Source organism: Heterodontus francisci, chromosome 1, assembly GCF_036365525.1.
Source record: "Heterodontus francisci isolate sHetFra1 chromosome 1, sHetFra1.hap1, whole genome shotgun sequence".
Taxonomy (NCBI): domain Eukaryota; kingdom Metazoa; phylum Chordata; class Chondrichthyes; order Heterodontiformes; family Heterodontidae; genus Heterodontus; species Heterodontus francisci.
Genome location: NC_090371.1, coordinates 97,415,114 through 97,434,151, shown reverse-complemented (window position 1 = coordinate 97,434,151; position 19,038 = coordinate 97,415,114). Strand labels below are relative to the sequence as shown.

At 45.1% G+C, this 19,038-nt stretch overlaps 1 protein-coding gene across 7 annotated transcripts in view; it reads left to right on the top strand.

Annotated features, from left to right (window-relative positions):
• dhx29 (DEAH (Asp-Glu-Ala-His) box polypeptide 29) overlaps positions 1-19,038 on the top strand; it is a 145,360-nt gene that overhangs the window by 66,811 nt on the left and 59,511 nt on the right. For all 7 annotated transcript variants that reach the window (XR_010975181.1, XR_010975179.1, XR_010975180.1 and 4 more), the window contains 2 exons: positions 250-394; positions 5,075-5,189. Coding sequence is in view for 4 of the 7 variants with exons in the window: in XM_068032986.1 (XP_067889087.1) it covers positions 250-394; positions 5,075-5,189 (260 nt within the window). In the remaining 3 variants the exon portion in view is untranslated. The remainder of the gene's footprint in view (positions 1-249; positions 395-5,074; positions 5,190-19,038) is intronic.

Genomic DNA, 19,038 nt, shown 5'->3' with positions numbered 1-19,038 from the left:
AACATCTGCAAGGTGAGTCCACTGAGCTTGAAGGCCATTGGTTTGTTTAGTTAAGATGTCTATATGCGGTTTTTATGATGCAAGAACAAAAATCTTCATGAGCATAACATTGTGTTGGGAACAGTAGCTTTAGGCATGGTAAAATTTCAGTTTTGAAACTTATGTATATTGAAATCTTTTATTTTCTCTTTTTCCGCCATCGAGGGCCATAGCTGCTCTCTCATTGGTCACTGTTCACATCTATTTCAGGAATATTTTGCTAAAGGGACAACACCTGGATATAATTCAGTACTTGATCTTGAAAAATACAGTAGTCGTACTTGTCATGCGATTCAGTACATGCATCCAACTAAAATAAATGTGGATCTCATCTTGGAGCTCATTAACTTCTTGGGTAGGTGAAAAAAATTCTTGTTGTGATCCAATAAAAGTTAAATCTGCACAATTAACTTGTTTCTCTTTACAAATATTTAATGACAAAGTGTGTAGTTCCAACTTTCAGATTAATATTTGGTTTGCAACAGTCCAGCTAACTGAACGTGAAGCAGTTTCAATTTTTAAAAAAAAGTGCACATTTAAGTGTTTCTATTTGATATCGTACTTCTGAAGTATTGTAATGGCAACATTTTAAATTATTCCATTAGGAAAAATCTCAAACTGTTAACGCTGTAATTTTCAACCACATTCCTGTTAAATATAGAGTCATTTTGGCACCAAAGGAGGCAATTTGGCCCATCGAGTCCATGCTGGCTCTCTGTAGAGCAATCCAGTCCGCCCCATTTCCCCGCTGTATCCCTGTAGCTCTCCAAGTTTGTTACCCTCAATTGCACATCCAATTTTCTTTGGAAATCATTCATCGTCTCTGCTTCCTCCACCCTCATAGACAGCAAGTTCCAGGTCATTCCCACTCTGGATAAAAAAGAAGTTCTTCCTCACAACCTCCTTGCATCTCTTGCCCAATACCTTAAATCTGTGTTCCCAGCTAATGGGAACAGCTTTTCTTTGTCTACTTTATCTAAACTTGCCATAATCTTGTGCATCTCCATCAGATCACCCCTCAATTTCATTTTCTCCAATGAGAACAACCTCGGCTTCTCCAACCTGACCTTGTGGCTAAAATCAATCATCCCTGGAACTATTCTAGAAAATCTCCTCTGCACCCTATTGAGGACCCTCACATCCTTCCGAAAGTGTGGTGACTAGAACTGGACGCAGTACTCTAGTATATATCCCTCTCCCTGGCGTCATTCTAGGATTAAGCCAATATGTTCACTATCTTGGTGTCATGTATGACCCCAAGATGAGCTCAATCTCACATTTGTGTCATCAGTAAGACAGCCTGTTACCACTTCTGCAACACACACCTAACTTCACCCCTGTCTTGGCTCATCTGCAGCTGAAAGCCTTATTCTTGCCTTTGTTACCTCGAGATTTGACTATTCGTATGCTCTTCTGGCAGGTCTCCCACATTCAACTCTCTGTAAACTTGAGGTCATCCAAAACTCTGGTGCCAGTGTCTTAACTTGCATGAAGTCCAGTTCTCCTATTACCCTGTGCTTGTTAACCTACACTGGCTCCCGGTCAAGCAACGTTTTGAAATTACAATTCTCATCCTTTTCAAATCCCTCCATGGCCTCGTCCCTCTCTATCTCTGCAATCTCCTCCAAGCCCACGAGATATATGCGCTCCTCTAATTCTGGCCTTTTGTGCATCCATGATTTTAATTGCTCCACCATTGGTGGCCGCGCCTTCAGCTGCCTCGGCACCAAGCTCTGGAATATCCCCTGTCCACCTCGCCACCTCGATTTTTCTCCTTTAAGAGTGCTTAAAACCTACCACTTGGACTGAGCTTATGATCATCTGACCTAATGTTTCCTTTTGTGGCATTGTGTCAAACTTTGTTTCATAATGCTCCTGTGAAGCGCCTTGGGAAATTTTATTATGTTAAAGGTGCAGTGTAAATATAAGCTGCTGTTGTGGCCTAACCAGAACTTTACAAAGGTACAGCATAACTTCCCTGCATTTGTACTCAATATTTTTAGTTATGAAACCCAAGTTCCTATATGCTTTGCTGACCACACTCTCAGTCTATCCTGCCACCTTCAAAGATCTGTGCACATGAACTCCAGGTTCCTGCACACACTTCAGAACTGTGCCATTAAGTCTATATTGCCTGACTGTGTGCCTTCTGCCAAAATGCATCACCTTCCACTTGCTGTATTAAATTCCAACGCCACTTGTCTGCCGCTTCTGCCTGCCTATATATGTCCTGTTGCAGTCAATTGGTATCATTCTCACTGTCTGCCACACCTCCAAATTTGGTATCATCGGCAAAATGTGAAATTTTACTCCGTGTATTCCAATATGCAAGTCATTTATATATAGCAGAAGTATTGGTTCTAGTACTGAACCTTGGGGTCACCACGGTCTATCATCTTTCAGTCTTTAAAACAGCCATTTACTATGACTCGCTGTTTTCTATCCATAAGCCAAATTTTTATCCAAGCTGATACTGACCCTCCTATTCCATGAGCCTCAATTTTGTTAATCAACCTTTTGATGTGGTTCTTTGTCAAACAGTCTCTTAAAATCCAAATAGACAACATCCATTATGTTCTCTTTGTTATGAAAGTACTTTTTTTGGTTCAATTTTGAGGACTGGTGTTTTTAAAACTGAAAAGGATTCCATCGATGCTGGACTTTGTTTTTTTTTTAAAGAGGTCATTGTTAGATCTTTTGGACTTGGTTTGTAAACAACCCTTACTGGAAGTCATCTGTCTTCAGATACATACCCAGCAGGTGCTTTTTGACCTGAGAAAGATGTTTACGGAGAAGTGATGAGTCAAGATTTATGGGGGTTCGGAGGCTTGACTCTTGAGATATTGTTTGGGTTTTGCTTTGGACAGTCACTTGGGGGTATGGACAGTGTTTTGAAAGGAGTTTAAAAATCAACCTGAAGGACAAAACCCCAGCTCAGCCTGTTCCATCTCTTTTACAAAGCCTGTCAGCTTTTCCATCTCTTTGAGAGGCTCTTAGAAGCGAGTGTAAGCAATAGAGAAATTGATGCTGCATTCCTCTCGAAAAGCCTGCCAAATTGATCTTTGACGCCGCCTGAATGAATTGCTTCAGAAAAGGATCTCGGTGATCCATCACCGTATACCCGGACGCCAAACAAAAAAGGGACATCTGACATTTTTCCATATCTTTTTTTTTTGTCAAGAATTAGCAAGTTTTTGACCAAAATATTATTTTCGTCTTTTTTGTAACAGAGCTCCAAAGAGAAAATCTTTTCATTTTTCAGTTAACCGGCGGGTGGGTTGGGGGGTGTCGATGGGGGATGCAGTGATGGCTAAGGTAAAAAGGGAACTTTCATATTTCAGTTTGTGTGCGAATGCTTTGCTTTGTTGTTTAAGTCTTGTTTTATAATAAACTGATAATTTTGTTGGTTAAGAAACCTGGTTGGTGTATTTTATTCTGGTACAAAAGTAGAGTATGTGATTGACCAAATCAGTAACTGGGTAAACATTTAAAAATATACTTTGTGAGCTGTGGAGTAGTGGAACTAGAAAAGACAGTGCACTCCTCCTACCTTGATTGTAACACTTTCATGAATCTTCTGTGTTACTTAATCAGAAAATTCAGTTAGATTAGTCAAGCACGATCTGCTTTTTTCACAAATCCATGCTGGCTCTCTTAATTAATTAAAAACTCTCCAAGTGCCTGTTCATTTTTTTTACCCCCCTGATTATTGTTTCTGAAACATTACCCACCACTGATGTTAAACTGAGCAGGCTGTAGTTACTGGGAATGTCCTTACATCCTTTCTTGTCACATTTGCCACTCTCCAATCCTCTGCCACCTCCTTCGTATCTAGGGAAGATTGGAAGACTATGGCAAGCCCTTCTGTTATCTCCACTTGCACTTCGTCTATCAACCTGGGATGCAAGCCATCCGGACCAGGAGACTTATCCACTCTAAGTATAGATGGTGGGGATCAAGTGTTTTCATTTTTCTTGTGCTGTAATGGTCAAAGAAAGTGGGAAATAAGTGGGTGGCTTTAAACAGCATGATCAATCTAGTTAATAATACAGCTTCAGTATGTCAACTGTGTGCCAGTAGGTATGTAGAAAATTTGGTGCTGCCAGCATGTGCAGACGCATGTGGAATGCATAATACAGCATGTCTATACATGTGTCATGATTGAGTTTCTGAGGAGGCTAAAGTGCATCCGATTAATCAAATTGTGATACTGAAGTACCTTTACTTAAAATGCGCACTCAGACTGGCCGGCATGGACACGATGGGTCGAATGGCCTGTTTGTGTGCTGTATAATTTTATGGCTCTATGAAACTGGTTGATTATAACAGTGTATGTGCATATGAAAACAGAGAAAAATATCAAGTGGTCCACCTAGTCTATCAGCAACAGGATAAGTGCAGCAGAGATTTGGACATGTTGAGGTTTAAAGATTGCGGGAAGCCAGGAAGAAAAGCATTAAGAGTAATCAAGTGTTGAGGTGATAAAGGCAAGTATAATGATTTCAGTGATGGAGGGGTTAAGGTGTGGGTAGTGATGAGCAGAGGTGGAAGTGAGTGGGTTTGATGATAGTTAGAATGTAGTGTTTAAACTTCAGTTCAGGGTTAAGCAGAATTTTGAGGTTGTGCATGGGCTGGTTCAAGCCAAGACAGTGACTGAACAAAGAGATAAAATCTGTCACAAGGAATTGAAGGTAGTGGTAGGGGTTGAAGAAAATGGCTTTGGTCTTCTGGATGTTGACCAGGAAGAGGTTATGACTTGTGCAAGATTTAATTTTGGATAAGTAGTCTTGACACGGTGGAGGTGATTGAGAGAAGTGGGAGAAAAGTATAGCTGGCTGTTGTCATTACACGTCGGAAAACTGACTGCCTACCTGTAGGAAATGTTGTTGAAGGACATTATGTAGAGGAGGAGGTATAAAGAATTGATTTGCGTGGGGTGTTGGAGGTGACAGCAGAGAAGAAAATTGGCATGTAAATCTTGATGTTGGACAGAACTTCGATTGTACTGTAATAATTTGATGAATTTTCATTTCAGAAAAAAGTGCTCAGTACAGAGCAGTTCATGGTGCAGTGTTGGTATTTTTACCAGGTTTGGCTCACATTCAACAAGTTCATGATCATCTAACTACGGACAAAAGGTTCCAAGACAGGTAAAAGTACTATTTTTTCCCCACTTCAATGTATGTGGCAAACATTTGAATTTTTTGACTAATTTTAATTTTATTAGTAGTGCTTAAAAAAAACTACACAAGAATGCCTTGTGAAGTGACACCCACCTTCGTACTGCAGATGTTCAATTCCAATGCCATGTGCAAGGCATACTGCACCAATTCCTTAACCTACATCTCTTTCCCAGAACCAGTTACATGAGGAAGAGTAGGCCTGATTCATATGTAAAGCATCTAGGTGGCTGACACATTGTAACCAGTCCTGTGTCGGTCCTTCTGTTGCAGTTTTCTGTCACACAGCTCATGAGGATGCTGTAGAAATGTGTCTTCCAGAGGCAGAGTACACCAACACAAGTTTATATCTCTTGGTGTCTACCTTGACTGTGTTAAAAGGAGACAAGCAGTTGCAGCAGAAGCTCTGGATCTCGGACTGATGAAATCATTGTTCAGTTTAATGTTGTGCATGCCAATGGTGTGATAAGCATGGGGCAATGTATACATAATTTATGGAGTTGTACTGCTCACCATAAAAGGCTTGAAGAATACTGTTACCTCATGCTATCTATGATTGTCAATTGTCTAAAAATGAACACACAAATTGATGCCTGGTAATGACAGATTGCTACTAAGTTGTTTCTCAGATTCAGGTTTGAGATGGCCAAATCAAGTGAACTTTCCGGACTACTGTTTCTCATGCTTGTGGTTTCGGTCAAGAATTGGGAATTAAGTAGTTGGGGGGTGTGGGTGGTGCGGGTATTCTTCTGTGGCACGCTAAGTAATCTGATTTTTAAATTAGGCTGAGTTTGGTGATGCTGCACCTGCAGAGGGCGCATTAACCGCACACATAGTTGCAGTGCCCATGGCGACAAAGGCAGCCATGTCCTAGGCAGCTACAGTCACCAAATTCAGCCAAAACAAGACAAGAAGGCGGGGGAGCAGTTGCTGGGTTCACCCCGACTGGAAAGTACAGTGGAAACAGCAAACTCCGGGACCAGTAGCAAGTGCTGGGAACTCTTGGAGTGTCCGAAAATGGAGGAGAATTGGGCGCAAGTCAGCGAGTGTCTGGAAATGGAGGAGAAATATGAAAACGGAGCATCTGTAAATGAAGGAGGAATTGGGACTGCCGCTTGGGAAAGGGGGCGAATGAGAGGTGGCGGAGGGAGCGGGGCAGCGCCAGAAAGGATAGCTCCCTGAGTGGTAGGCAGTAAGAGTGTTGACGTCACCACGTGCAAGCGCTGAGAGCAGTAAATGGGCACATAACAATGACGTCAGCGATGGACGAAACTGCGCATTCACCAGCAGACGCAGTGTGAAGATGCCCAGCCGATTGGTGTCGGGAGTTAAAATGAAAAATTATTAATTTTTAGGAGGTGGGCATGACTGACTGACTAAGCTGGAATTTATTACCCATCCAAAGTTGCCATGAGGTGTTGGTGGCCCTACTCCTTGAACTGCTGCAGTTGCAGTTTGATACAGCTAAGTGGCTTGTTTGCCCACTTCACTGGGCAGTTAAGAGTCAATCACTGGAAACACGGGTTGTGAGAGCAATTAATAGAGCATACAACATCCTAGGCTTCATTAATAGGGGGTAGAGTACAAAAACAAGGAAGTTATGTTAAATTGTATAGTACACTGGTTCGGCCTCCACTGGACTATTGTGTTCAGTTCTGGGCACGACACTTGAGGAAAGATGTGAAGGCATTGAAGAGAGTGCAGAAAAGGTTCACGAGAATGGTTCCAGGGATGTGGCATTGAGTTACATGGATAGATGGGAGAAGTTGGGACTGTTGTTTTGGAGAAGAGAAGGTAGCGAGGCGATTTGATATTGGTATTCAAAATCACAACGGGTCTGGACAGGAGTCAAGATCAAGAGGATATAGATTTAAGGTAATTGGCAAAAGAAGCAATAGCGGCTTGAGGAAAAACTGTTTCATACAGTGAGTGGTTAGGATCCGAAATGCACTGCCTGAGAGTGTGGTGGAGGCAGGTTCAATTGAAGCATTCAAGAGGGAATTGGATTGTTTTCTGAAAAAGAAGAATGTGTAGGGCTACAGGGAGAAGGCGAGGGACTGAATCTCAGAATCACATAATACAGTGCAGAAGAGGCCCTTCAGCCCATCGAGTCTGCACCGATGCATTAAAGACACCTGACTGTCTGCCTAATCCCATTTGCCAGCTTGCAGGGTAGGCGGTGGCGTAGTGGTATTATCACTGGACTAGTAACCCAGAGACCCAGGGTATTTCTCTGGGGACATGGGTTCGAATCCCACCGCAGCAGAGGGTGGAATTTGAATTTAATTACTAAATCTGGAATTAAAAGTTAGTCTAATGGTGACCATGAAACCATTGTCGATTGTTGTAAAAACCCATCTGATTCACTAATGTCCTTTCGGGAAAGAAATCTGCTGTCCTTACCTGGTCTGGCCGACATGTGACGCCAGACCCACAGCAATGTCCTCTTACATGCCCTCTGAAATGGCCTAGCAAGCTACTCGGTTGTACCTAACCACTACGAAGTTAATAACAAGGAATGAAACCAGACGGACCACCCGGCATCGACCTTGGCACCGGAAACGCCAACGGCAAACCCAGCCCTGTCGACCCTGCAAAGTCCTCCTCACTAACATCTGGGGGCTTGTGCCAAAGTTGGGAAAGTTGTCCCACAGACTAGTCAAGCAACAGCCTGATAGTCATACTCACGGAATCATACCTTACAGACAATGTCCCAGACACTGCAATCACCATCCCTGGGTATGTCCTGTCCCACTGGCAGGACAGACCCAGCAGAGGTGGTGGCACAGTGGTATACAGTAGGGAGGGAGTTGCTCTGGGAGTCCTCAACATCGACTCTGGACCCCATGAAGTCTCATGGCATCAGGTCAAACATGGGCAAGGTAACCTCCTACTGATTACCACCTACTGCCCTCCTTCAGCTGATGACTCAGTAGTCCACCATGTTGAACACCACTTGGAGGAAGCACTGAGGGTGGCAAGGGCACAAAATGTACTCCGGGTGGGGGACTTAAATGTAGCACCACTACTGACCGAGCTGGCCGAGTCCTAAAGGACATAGCTCCTAGACTGGGTCTGCGGCAGGTGGTGGGGGAACCAACACAAGGGAAAGACATACTTGACCTCGTCCTCACCAATCTGCCTGCTGCAGATGCTTCTGTCCATGACTGTATTGGTAGGAATGACCACCGCACAGTCCTTGTGGAGACTAAGTCCCGCCTTCACATTGAGGATACCGTCCATCGTGTTGTGTGGCACTATCACCGTGCTAAATGGGATAGATTTCGAACAGATCTAGCAATGCAAAACTGGGCATCCATGAGATGCTGTGGATCATCAGCAGCAGCAGAATTGTACTCAACCACAATCTGTAACCTCATGGCCTGGCTTATCCCCCACTCTACCATTACCATCAAGCCAGGAGACCAACCCTGGTTCAATGAAGAGTGCAGGAGGGCATGCCAGGAGCAGCACCAGGCATACCTCAAAATGAGGTGTCAACCTGGTGAAGCTACAACACAGGACTATCTGCGTGCCAAACTGTAAGCAGCATGCGATAGACAGAGCTAAGCGATCCCATAACCAACGGATCAGATCTAAGCTCTGCAGTCCTGCCACATCCAGCCGTGAATGGTGGTGGACAATTAAACAACTAACTGGAGGAAGTGGCTCCACAAATATCCCCATCCTCAATGATAGGGGAGCCCAGCACATCAGTGCGAAAGATAAGGCTGAAGCATTTGCAACAATCTTCTTCAGCCAGAAGTGCCGAGTTGATGATCCATCTCTGCCTCCTACTGAAGTCACCAACATCACAGATGCCAGACTTCAGACAATTCAATTCACTTCACATGATATCAAGGAGCGACTGAAGGCACTGGACGCTGCAAAAGCTATGGGCCCTGACAATATTACGGCAATAGTACTGAGGACCTGTGCTCGAGTACAGCTGCAACACTGGCATCTACCCTGCAATGTGGAAAAATGCCCAGGTATGTCCTGTACACAAAAAGCAGGACAAGTCCAACCCGGCCAATTACCGCCCCATCAGCCTACTCTCTATCATCAGTAAAGTGATGGAAGGTGTCATCAACAGTGCCATCAAGCAGCACTTGCTTAGCAATAACCTGCTCAGTGACGCTCAGTTTGGGTTCCGCTAGGGCCACTCAGCTCCTGACCTCATTACAGCCTTGGTTCAAACATGGAGAAAAGAGCTAAACTCGAGGTGAGGTGAGAGTGACTGCCCTGGACATCAAGGCAGCATTTAACCGAGTATGGCATCAAGGAGCCCTAGCAAAACTGAGGTCAGTGGGAATCGGGGAAAACCCTCCGCTGGCTGGAGTCATGCCTAGCGCAAAGGAAGATGGTTGTGGTTGTTGGAGGTCAATCACCTGAGCTCCGGGACATCACCAGGAGTTCCTCAGGGTAGTGTCCTAGGCCCAACCATCTTCAGCTGCTTCATCAATGACTTTCCTTCAATCATAAGGTCAGAAGTGGGGATGTTCGCTGATGATTGCACAATGTTCAGCACCATTCGTGACTCCTCAAATACTGAAGCAGTCCGTGTAGAAATGCAGCAAGACCTGGACAATATCCAGGCTTGGACTGATAAGTGGCAAGCAACATTTGTGCCACATAAGTGCCAGGCAATGACCATCTCCAACAAGAGCGAATCTAACCATCTCCCCATGACATTCAACAGCATTACCATTGCTGAATCCCCCACTATCAACATCCTAGGGGCTACCATTGACCAGAAACTGAACTGGAATAGCCATATAAATACCATGGCTATAAGAGCAGGTCAGAGGCTAGGAATCCTGCGGCGAGTAACTCACCTCCTGACTCCCCAAAGCCTGTCCACCATCTACAAGGTACTAGTCAGGAGTGTGATGGAATACTCTCCACTTGCCTGGATGGGTGCAGCTCCAACAACACTCGGGAAGCTCCACACCATCCAGGACAAAGCAGCCCGCTTGATTGGCACCCCTTCTACAAACATTCACTCCCTCCACCACCGACTCACAGTGGCAGCAGTGTGTACCATCTACAAAATGCACTGCAGCAATGCACCAAGGCTCCTTAGACAGCACCTTCCAAACCCACGACCTCTACCAACTAGAAGGACAAGGGCAACAAATGAATGGGAACACCACCACCTGCAAGTTCTCCTCCAAGTCCCACACCATCCTGACTTGGAACTATATCTCCGTTCCTTCACTGTCGCTGGGTCAAAATCCTGGAACTCCCTTCTAACAGCACTGTGGGTATACCTACCCCAAATGGACTGCAGCAGTTCAAGAAGGCTGCTCACCACCACCTTCTCAAGGGCAACTAGGGATGGGCAATAAATGCTGGCCTGGCCTGCGTCGCCCACATCCCATGAATGAATTAAAAAAAACTTGGCCCATAGCCTTGAACGTTATGACGTGCCAAGTGCTCATCCAGGTACTTTTTAAAGGATGTGAGGCAACCCGCCTCCACCACCCTCCCAGGCAGGGCATTCCAGACTGTCACCACCCTCTGGGTAAAAAAGTTCTTCCTCAAATCCCTCTTAAACCTCCCGCCCCACACCTTAAACTTGTGACCCCTCGTAACTGACCCTTCAACTAAGGGGAACAGCTGCTCCCTATCCACCCTGTCCATGCCCCTCAATCTTGTGCACCTCGATCAGGTCACCCCTCAGTTTTCTCTGCTCCTGCGAAAACAACCCAAGCCTATCCAACCTCTCTTCATAGCTTAAATGTTCCATCCCAGGCAACATCCTGGTGAAGCGCCTCTGCACCCCCTCCAATGCAATCACATCCTTCCTATAATGTGGCGACCAGAATTGCACACAGTACTCCAGCTGTGGCCTTACCAAAGTTCTGTACAACTCCAACATGACCTCCCTGCTTTTGTAATCTATGCCTCGATTGATGAAGGCAAGTGTCCCATATGCCTTTTTCACCACCCTATTAACCTGCCCTTCTGCCTTCAGATATCTATGGACAAACACGCCAAGGTCCCTTTGTTTTTTGGAACTTCCCAGTGTCAGGCCATTCATTGAATACTTCCGTGTCACATTACTCCTTCCAAAGTGTATCACCTTACACTTTTCAGCGTTAAATTCCATCTGCCACTTTTCTGCCCATTTGACCATCCCGTCTATATCTTCCTGTAACCTAAGACACTCCACCTCACTGTTAACCACTCGGCCAATCTTTGTGTCATCTGCGAACTTACTGATCCTACCCCCCACATAGTCATCTCTGTCGTTTACATAAATGACAAACAATAGGGGACCCAGCACAGATCCCTGTGGTACGTCACTGGACACTGGCTTCCGTCTGTCATCACTCTCTGTCTCCTACAACTAAGCCAATTTTGAATCCACCTTATCAAGTTACCTTGTATCCCATGTGCATTTGCTTTCTTGATAAGTCTCCCATGTGGGACCTTGTCAAAGGCTTTGCTAAAATCCATGTAAACTACACATCAACTGCACTACCCTCATCTACACACCTGGTCACACGCTCAAAAAATTCAATTAAATTTGTTCCGCATGACCTCCCTCTGACAAAGCCATGCTGACTATTTCTAATCAAATTTTTCCTCTCCAAGTGGAGATAGATTCTCTCCTTCAGAATTTTCTCCAATAGTTTCCCTACCACTGATGTGAGACTCATTGGTCTGTAGTTCCCTGGCTTATCTCTACAACCTTTCTTAAATAGTGGGACCACATTAGCTGTTCTCCAGTCCTCTGGCACCTTTCCCGTGGCCAGAGAGGAATTAAAAATTAGGGTCAGAGCCCCTGCAATCTCCTCCCTCGCCTCCCACAGCATCCTGGGACACAAATCGTCCGGACCTGGAGATTTGTCCACTTTTAAGCCTTCCAAAACCTCCAATACCTTGTCACTCCCTATGACAATTTGCTCAAGAACCTCACAGTCTCTCTCTCTCAGTTCCATATCTACATCCTCTTTCTCTTGGGTGAAGACAGCTGTGAAGTATTCGTTCAACACCCTACCAGTGTCCTCTGGCTCCACCCACAAGTTTTCCCCTTGGTCCCTAATAGATCCTACTCTTCCCCTGGTTATCCTCTTCCATTGATATACTTATAGAATATCTTGGGATTTTCCCTACTTTTACCAGCCAGAGCTTTCTCCTATCCCCTCTTTGCTCTCCTAATTGCTTTCTTAAGCTCCATCCTACACTTTCAGTAGTCCACTAATGCTTCCATTGATTTGCTCTCCTTGTATTTGCTAAAAGCCTCTCTTTTCCTTCTCATCATACCCTGAATGTTTCTGGTCATCCATGGTTCTCTGGGCTTGTTGCTCCTACCTATTACCCTAGAGGGAACATGTTGGGCCTGTACCCTCCCCATTTCCTTTTTGAATGCCCCCCACTGCTGTAGATTTCCCGACAAGTAACTCTTTCCAGTCTACCTTGGCCAGATCCTGCTTTATTTTACTAAAATTCGCTCTCCCCCCCCCAATCCAAAACCTTTTTTTGCAACTTGTCTATTTCTTTCTCCATAACAAGCTTAAATTGTATCATGTTGTGGTCGCTATCACCGAAATGCACCCCCACCAACACATCAACCACCTGTCCGGCTTCATTCCCCAGAATTAGGTCCAGCACTGCACCCTCCCTTATTGGATCCTCTACATATTGAGCTAAAAAATTCTCCTGTATACATTTTAAGAATTCCACTCCATCTAAGCCCTTAACACGATGACTATCCCAATTAATGTTGGGAAAGTTGAAATCACCTAATATAATTATCCTATTATTATTTTTACACACCTCTGCAAATTGTGCACATATTTGCTCCTCAATTTCCTGCTGACTATCTGGGGGTCTATAATAAACACCTAGCAATGTGGCTGTCCCTTTTTTATTCCTAAACTCTACCCATAAAGCTTCATTTGATGCCTCTTCCAAGATATCATCTCTCCTTACTGCAGTAACTGACTCAAAGAACAAAGAACAGTACAGCACAGGAACAGGCCATTCGGCCCTCCAAGTCTGTGCCGATCTTGATGCCTGCTGAAATTAACACCTTCTGCACTTCCGGGGCCCATATCCCTCTATTCCCTTCTTATTCATATATTTGTCAAGACGTCTCTTAAACGTCGCTATCGTATCTGCTTCCACCACCTCCCCTGGCAGCAAGTTCCAGGCACTCACCACCCTCTGTGTAAATAAAACTTGCCTTGCACATCCCCTCTAAACTTTGCCCCTCGCACCTTAAACCTATGTCCCCGAGTAACTGACTCTTCCACCCTGGGAAAAAGCTTCTGACTATCCACTCTGTCCATGCCGCTCATAACTTTGGAAACCTCGATCATGTCGCCCCTCCACCTCCGTCGTTCCAGTGAAAACAATCCGAGTTTTTCCAACCTCTCCTCATAGCTAATGCCCTCCAGACCAGGCAACATCCTGGTAAACCTCTTCTGTACCCTCTCCAAAGCCTCCACGTCCTTCTGGTAGTGTGGCAATCAGAATTGCACACAATATTCTGTGTGTGGCCTAACTAAGGTTCTGTACAGCTGCAACATGACTTGCCAATTTTTATACTCTATGCCCCGACCGATGAAGGCAAGCATGCCGTATACCTTCTTGACTACCTTATCCACCTGCGTTGCCACTTTCAGTGACCTGTGGACCTGTACGCCCAGATCTCTCTGCCTGTCAATACTCCGAAGGGTTCTGCCATTTACTGTATACCTCCCACCTGCATTAGACCTTCCAAAATGCATTACCTCACATTTGTCCGGATTAAACTCCATCTGCCATTTCTTCGCCCAAGTCTCCAACCGATCTATATCCTGCTGTATCCTCTGACAATCCTCATCATTATCTGCAACTCCACCAACCTTTGTGTCGTCCGCAAACTTACTAATCAGACCAGCTACGTTTTCCTCCATATCATTTATATATACTACAAACAGCAAACGTCCCAGCACTGATCCCTGCGGAACACCACTAGTCACATCCCTCCATTCAGAAAAACACCCATCCACTGTTACCGTCTGTCTTCTGTGACTGAGCCAGTTCTGTATCCATCTTGCCAGCTCCCCTCTGATCCCGTGTGACTTCACCTTTTGCACCAGTCTGCCATGCGGGGACATTGTCAAAGGCTTTACTAAAGTCCATATAGACAACATCCACTGCCCTTCCCTCATCAATCATCTTCGTCACTTCCTCAAAAAACTCAATCAAATTAGTAAGACACGACCTCCCCTTCACAAAACCATGTTGACTCCTTAACTAATATTGCAATATCCCCTCCTCTGTCTCGCCTGAAGATTCTATATCCTGGGATATTGAGCTGCAAATCCTGCACCTCCCTCAACCATGTCTCCGTGATGGCTACTATATCCCAATTCCACGTGTCAATCCTTGCCCTTAACTCATCCGTTTTACTTGCAATACTCCTGGCATTAAAGTAGAGGCCTTCCATCCTGGTCTTACTCCCTTGAAACTTACTTCCGCTGTATTCCCTCTGGGCTAGGAGTCTGCATCCCCTCCCCCTGCCAAATTAGTTTAAACTGTTCCCAACAGCACTAGCAAACCCGCCAGCAAGGATCTTAGTCCCCCTCTGTTCAGATGTAGACCGTCCCGCTTGTACAGGTCCCACCTTCCCCAGAAACGGTCCCAGTGGTCCAGGAATCTAAAACCCTCCCTCCTGCACCAACTCTTAAGCCACGCGTTCATCTGTGCTATTCTCCTATTTCTAAACTCGCTAGCACGTGGCACTGGGAGTAATCCAGAGATTACAACCCGAGAGGTCCTGCTTTTTAGTCTACTGCTTAACTCCCTGAATTCTTGATGTAAGACCTCATCCCTCTTTCTACCTATGTCATTGGTACCAACATGTACCATGACCTCTGTCTCATCACCCTCCCCATTCAGGATGCCCTGCAGCTGTTCAGTGACATCCCAGACCCTGGCACCAGGAAGGCAACACACCATCCTGGAGTCATGTTGATGGCCACAGCAGCGCCCATCTGTTCCCCTGACTATAGAATCTCCTATTACTTTTGATCTTCCTCTCTTTCCCCCTTCCTGTACAGCCCGGCTGCTTGCGGTGCCAGAAGCTTGCCTCTGTCCGCACTCCCTGGAGGAACCAGTCTCATCAGCCTCCAAAATGGAATACCGATTTGCAAGCGGGACCCCAGGGGACTCCTGAACTACCTGCCTGTTTCTCTTGGACTGCCTGGTGGTCACCCATTCCCTTCCTTCCTCGTTCCTTCAGCTGCGGTGTGACCACCTCTCTATACGTGCTATCCACAATGCTCTCAGACTCGTGGATGCTCCACAGTGTTTCCAGCCGCCGTTCCAGCTTTGAAACCCAAGCTTCCAGGAGCTGCAGCTGGACACACTTCCTGCACACATGCTGGTCCTGGGGACTGGAAATGTTCCCGGATTCCCACATGCAGCAAGAGGAGCAAACCAAGGCTTTAAGCTCTACTGCCATGACTAAACCCTTTAAATTAAAAACTTTAGAAGACTATTATAATTTAAAAAAAAACGACTGGCATGAAGTAAACTGTTTTTAGGAGAGCTGGTACAAACACAATGGGCTGCCTTCTGTGCTTAAACAGTTCTGTGATTTTGTGATGTATAGGTCAGGCCAGGTAAAGATAGTATGCTTCCTTCCCCAAACTGGGTTAGTGAACAGGTTGGGTTTAACAAGAACCTGACGTCTTCATTTTGTACTGATAACATACAGAAAGCAGGTGCATTCACACTGTTGTGATTTTCCTGCTATATGTGGTGGATGGTAAAACCATCAAAATAGAAGTTGCCTGAATTTTCCACCTCCCGTAATTATGAAGGGTACTTCATTTAGCAGATTGAAGCTGCCTAATGTCTCCATCAGCTGTTTACACATTTAACAATTATGGGAGACGTGGACATTTACGGCAGCTTCAATCAGCTGTTCATGCTGTGTGTATTGAGAGAAATACAGGAAGCTAGTTCTTACCGTGATAATTAACAGCTGCATGTTTCATGCACTTAAATGGAACAAGTTCCTTCGTAGTTCCGTCCTCCTTTTGCATAATTAACAAAAGCTGAAAACGCAGCAGCAAAACTGAATGTGAAGACCGATTCATATATGAACTGCTTCAATTAGCTGTTTGCACTGTTAACTGTAGATGGTAGTCGGAAAGTGGAGACATCAAGCAGCTTCACCGGGTAACTAATGTGGGGAAATTGAAGCAGGAGAGGATTACTTTCTTGTGCCTCATTTCTGTGGATGCGCTGGGCCTGTGCCCGTGTGTGACGTAGGTTCTCCCCATGTGTGGAAGCACCAGAAATCATAGGACAGAGTCTAGAGTGCGTAGATGTGACATTATGTTTCTGCTCTCGTTTTCTTTGCAAAGCACCAGGTACTATGGAGAGAAGTGTCAGATCCTTATATTTCAGAGTCTGCATTTACCTCACACACACAAACCTCAAGCACAAATGCTGCTTTCAGCTTGAGCAGCACAGTCCCTGGAGCCATGATCCACAAGATGGCTCAATTAACAGTACACCCCTCTGCATAGACCACCCCACCACATGACACGCATTGAAGTAGGAGTCAAGCACCCCTCTGTGACCAGAAACACTCATATTAAAGAGGGTCTGGGAAATCGCCACAAAGGTAGCTGATAAGAGGATTGCCGCATTGATATGTTCAGTATCTTTGAAGCCCTGAAGAAAAACAGACCGATGTTATTTTTCCAGGGGAGTCTTCAATGTAGGCAATATGGTGGACTTGATGGAACTTTAGCCCCCATGCCCACAGTTTACAACACGCCAGGCCATTGTCATGTGAATAATCAAATCCTGGACAAAAGAGATCAAATGCAGTATGATTTATCCTGTGGGTCCCCAACCTTCTCCCTCCTCCCTTTGCCAGCACTTCAAGCAGCCTGGACCTTGCCAAAAAAGTAGAAAATGCCCCTCCCTCTGTCTAGGAAATATCGACTGTTACACCCTTCAACTCCATGATGACACTGTTTGATAAAGAGTAAGACAGTCCTACTACGACTCTAGGATACTTCAACCATGCTCACCATGACCAAATCTAGTGCTGATGTCTACCATCAGAGCAGTCACCCACCCCACCAGGAAACAGGAGAATATTCCAAGAAACTTCTGCCACAAAAGGCTATTAGATAATAATATGTGTAAAGCTGACCAATTGTGCCTCTTGGCTTGCCACCCTGGTTGTATGTGGGTTGTGTTGTGTGCCTTTTTCTCCTTGTACCGTGTTTGATTATGTTCCCATTCGCACCATCTTTGGATGATCATGTAGGTCATTGCTGTTGATGGTGGCCGGTGAGTGGAATAGGCTGTTGTCTATTCCCACCCCTATGCCCAGTCTTGTGTGTGTGGACAGCAACTATTTGTATCTGTGCGCCAGGGTGATTGGCAGAATGTTGGGTACCCAGAGATCCCAAGCCAAGATTTTGTGCATAAACGTTTTCAAAACCACTGCATTCCCCATCCAACTACAAAGTTACTCCCTACCCACTTTGCGCTGGACATTCCGTGGCACTTCACAGAAGTGTAATCACAAAAACAAATTCTGAGCTAACCGATATTAGATGGGGTGATCAAAAATTTGGTAAAAGCATCCGTTTTTAAGCACAGTCAACTTGTAAGAGTTTGATGTTTATGAAGGGGATTCCACATTGTTTGGTCTGTGCAGCTTAAGGTACAGTTACTAATTGTGGGGCCAGGGAAAGGGGTGATGTAGGGAACTGGAGTCCAAGGAATGGAGAGGAGGCCATAGGCCCAACGGAGATCAGAGATAAGGAGGACTGATTCAATGAAGCAACAAATGCAATGAGAATTTTAAATTAGAGGCACTGGCAATCCATTAGGTCAGAAAGGCATAGTGAGGGATAGGATGTGGACAGCAGACTTTTGGACGAGTCGAAGGTTACGGCGGGTAAAGAATATGAGGCTGGCCAGGAATGTTTGGATTATTCAAGACGGAGGGTGACAAAAGCGTAGATGAAAGTTTCGGTAGAGTTATTGTCCGAGGTGGGCAGCGTTGTGGAGGTGGAAGCAGGTAATTTTTACAATGGTGATGTTATGGGGGTTAAAAAGGGGATGGTAGTATCGTGGTTATGTTACTGGATTAGTAATCAAGAAACCTGGATTAATAATCTGGTTGGGTAATGTAAGATAAACTTCCCCAAAAGCAAGGGCATGTTTCTCGATCAGAACATTGTCAAAAATATCCACAAGACTTATCCATTTGTGTAGTCATGATCCCTCTTTTAATATCTGGCAGCAATTCTAAACTCTACTGAACTGCATTCTTGCCCTGTCGCAAGCATAAACTTACATAATTCATGGCGCACCCTACCCTTATTGCTCCTGAGTAGATCATGATCATGCTCGAGAATTCCCTCCCTCTTCGACTGGTTTCAGATTGTACCAGGCAAGGTTCCAGTGCAGCTGCTCCAAGATCTGAACACTTTTATCCAAGCTTCTCTGGTCAAGCAATAAACTCTCAAAACGTCTGTTATCCTTGGCTTGTCAAGCAGGAGGGAAGGTTCAGTCTTTCCTTTGTCAGACACAGCTGTTGGGCAGCGACACTCCAGGGTGTTATGGCATGGAATTGGGGTTGTTGCATAACCTTGGCTGAACATTGAGATCAAGACTTCCCATTCTCCCCCACATCTTCTGTCCTTCAAAGGTGCCATTAAAAAGCCTGACAAAGGCCCAGGAACATCTAGTAATAACAGCAGCATTTTCTGCATCTATCATACATCTGTCTGAAAGTACTTTTTTCCAATCTGATTTTTGTAAAAAAGTAAAGAACTTG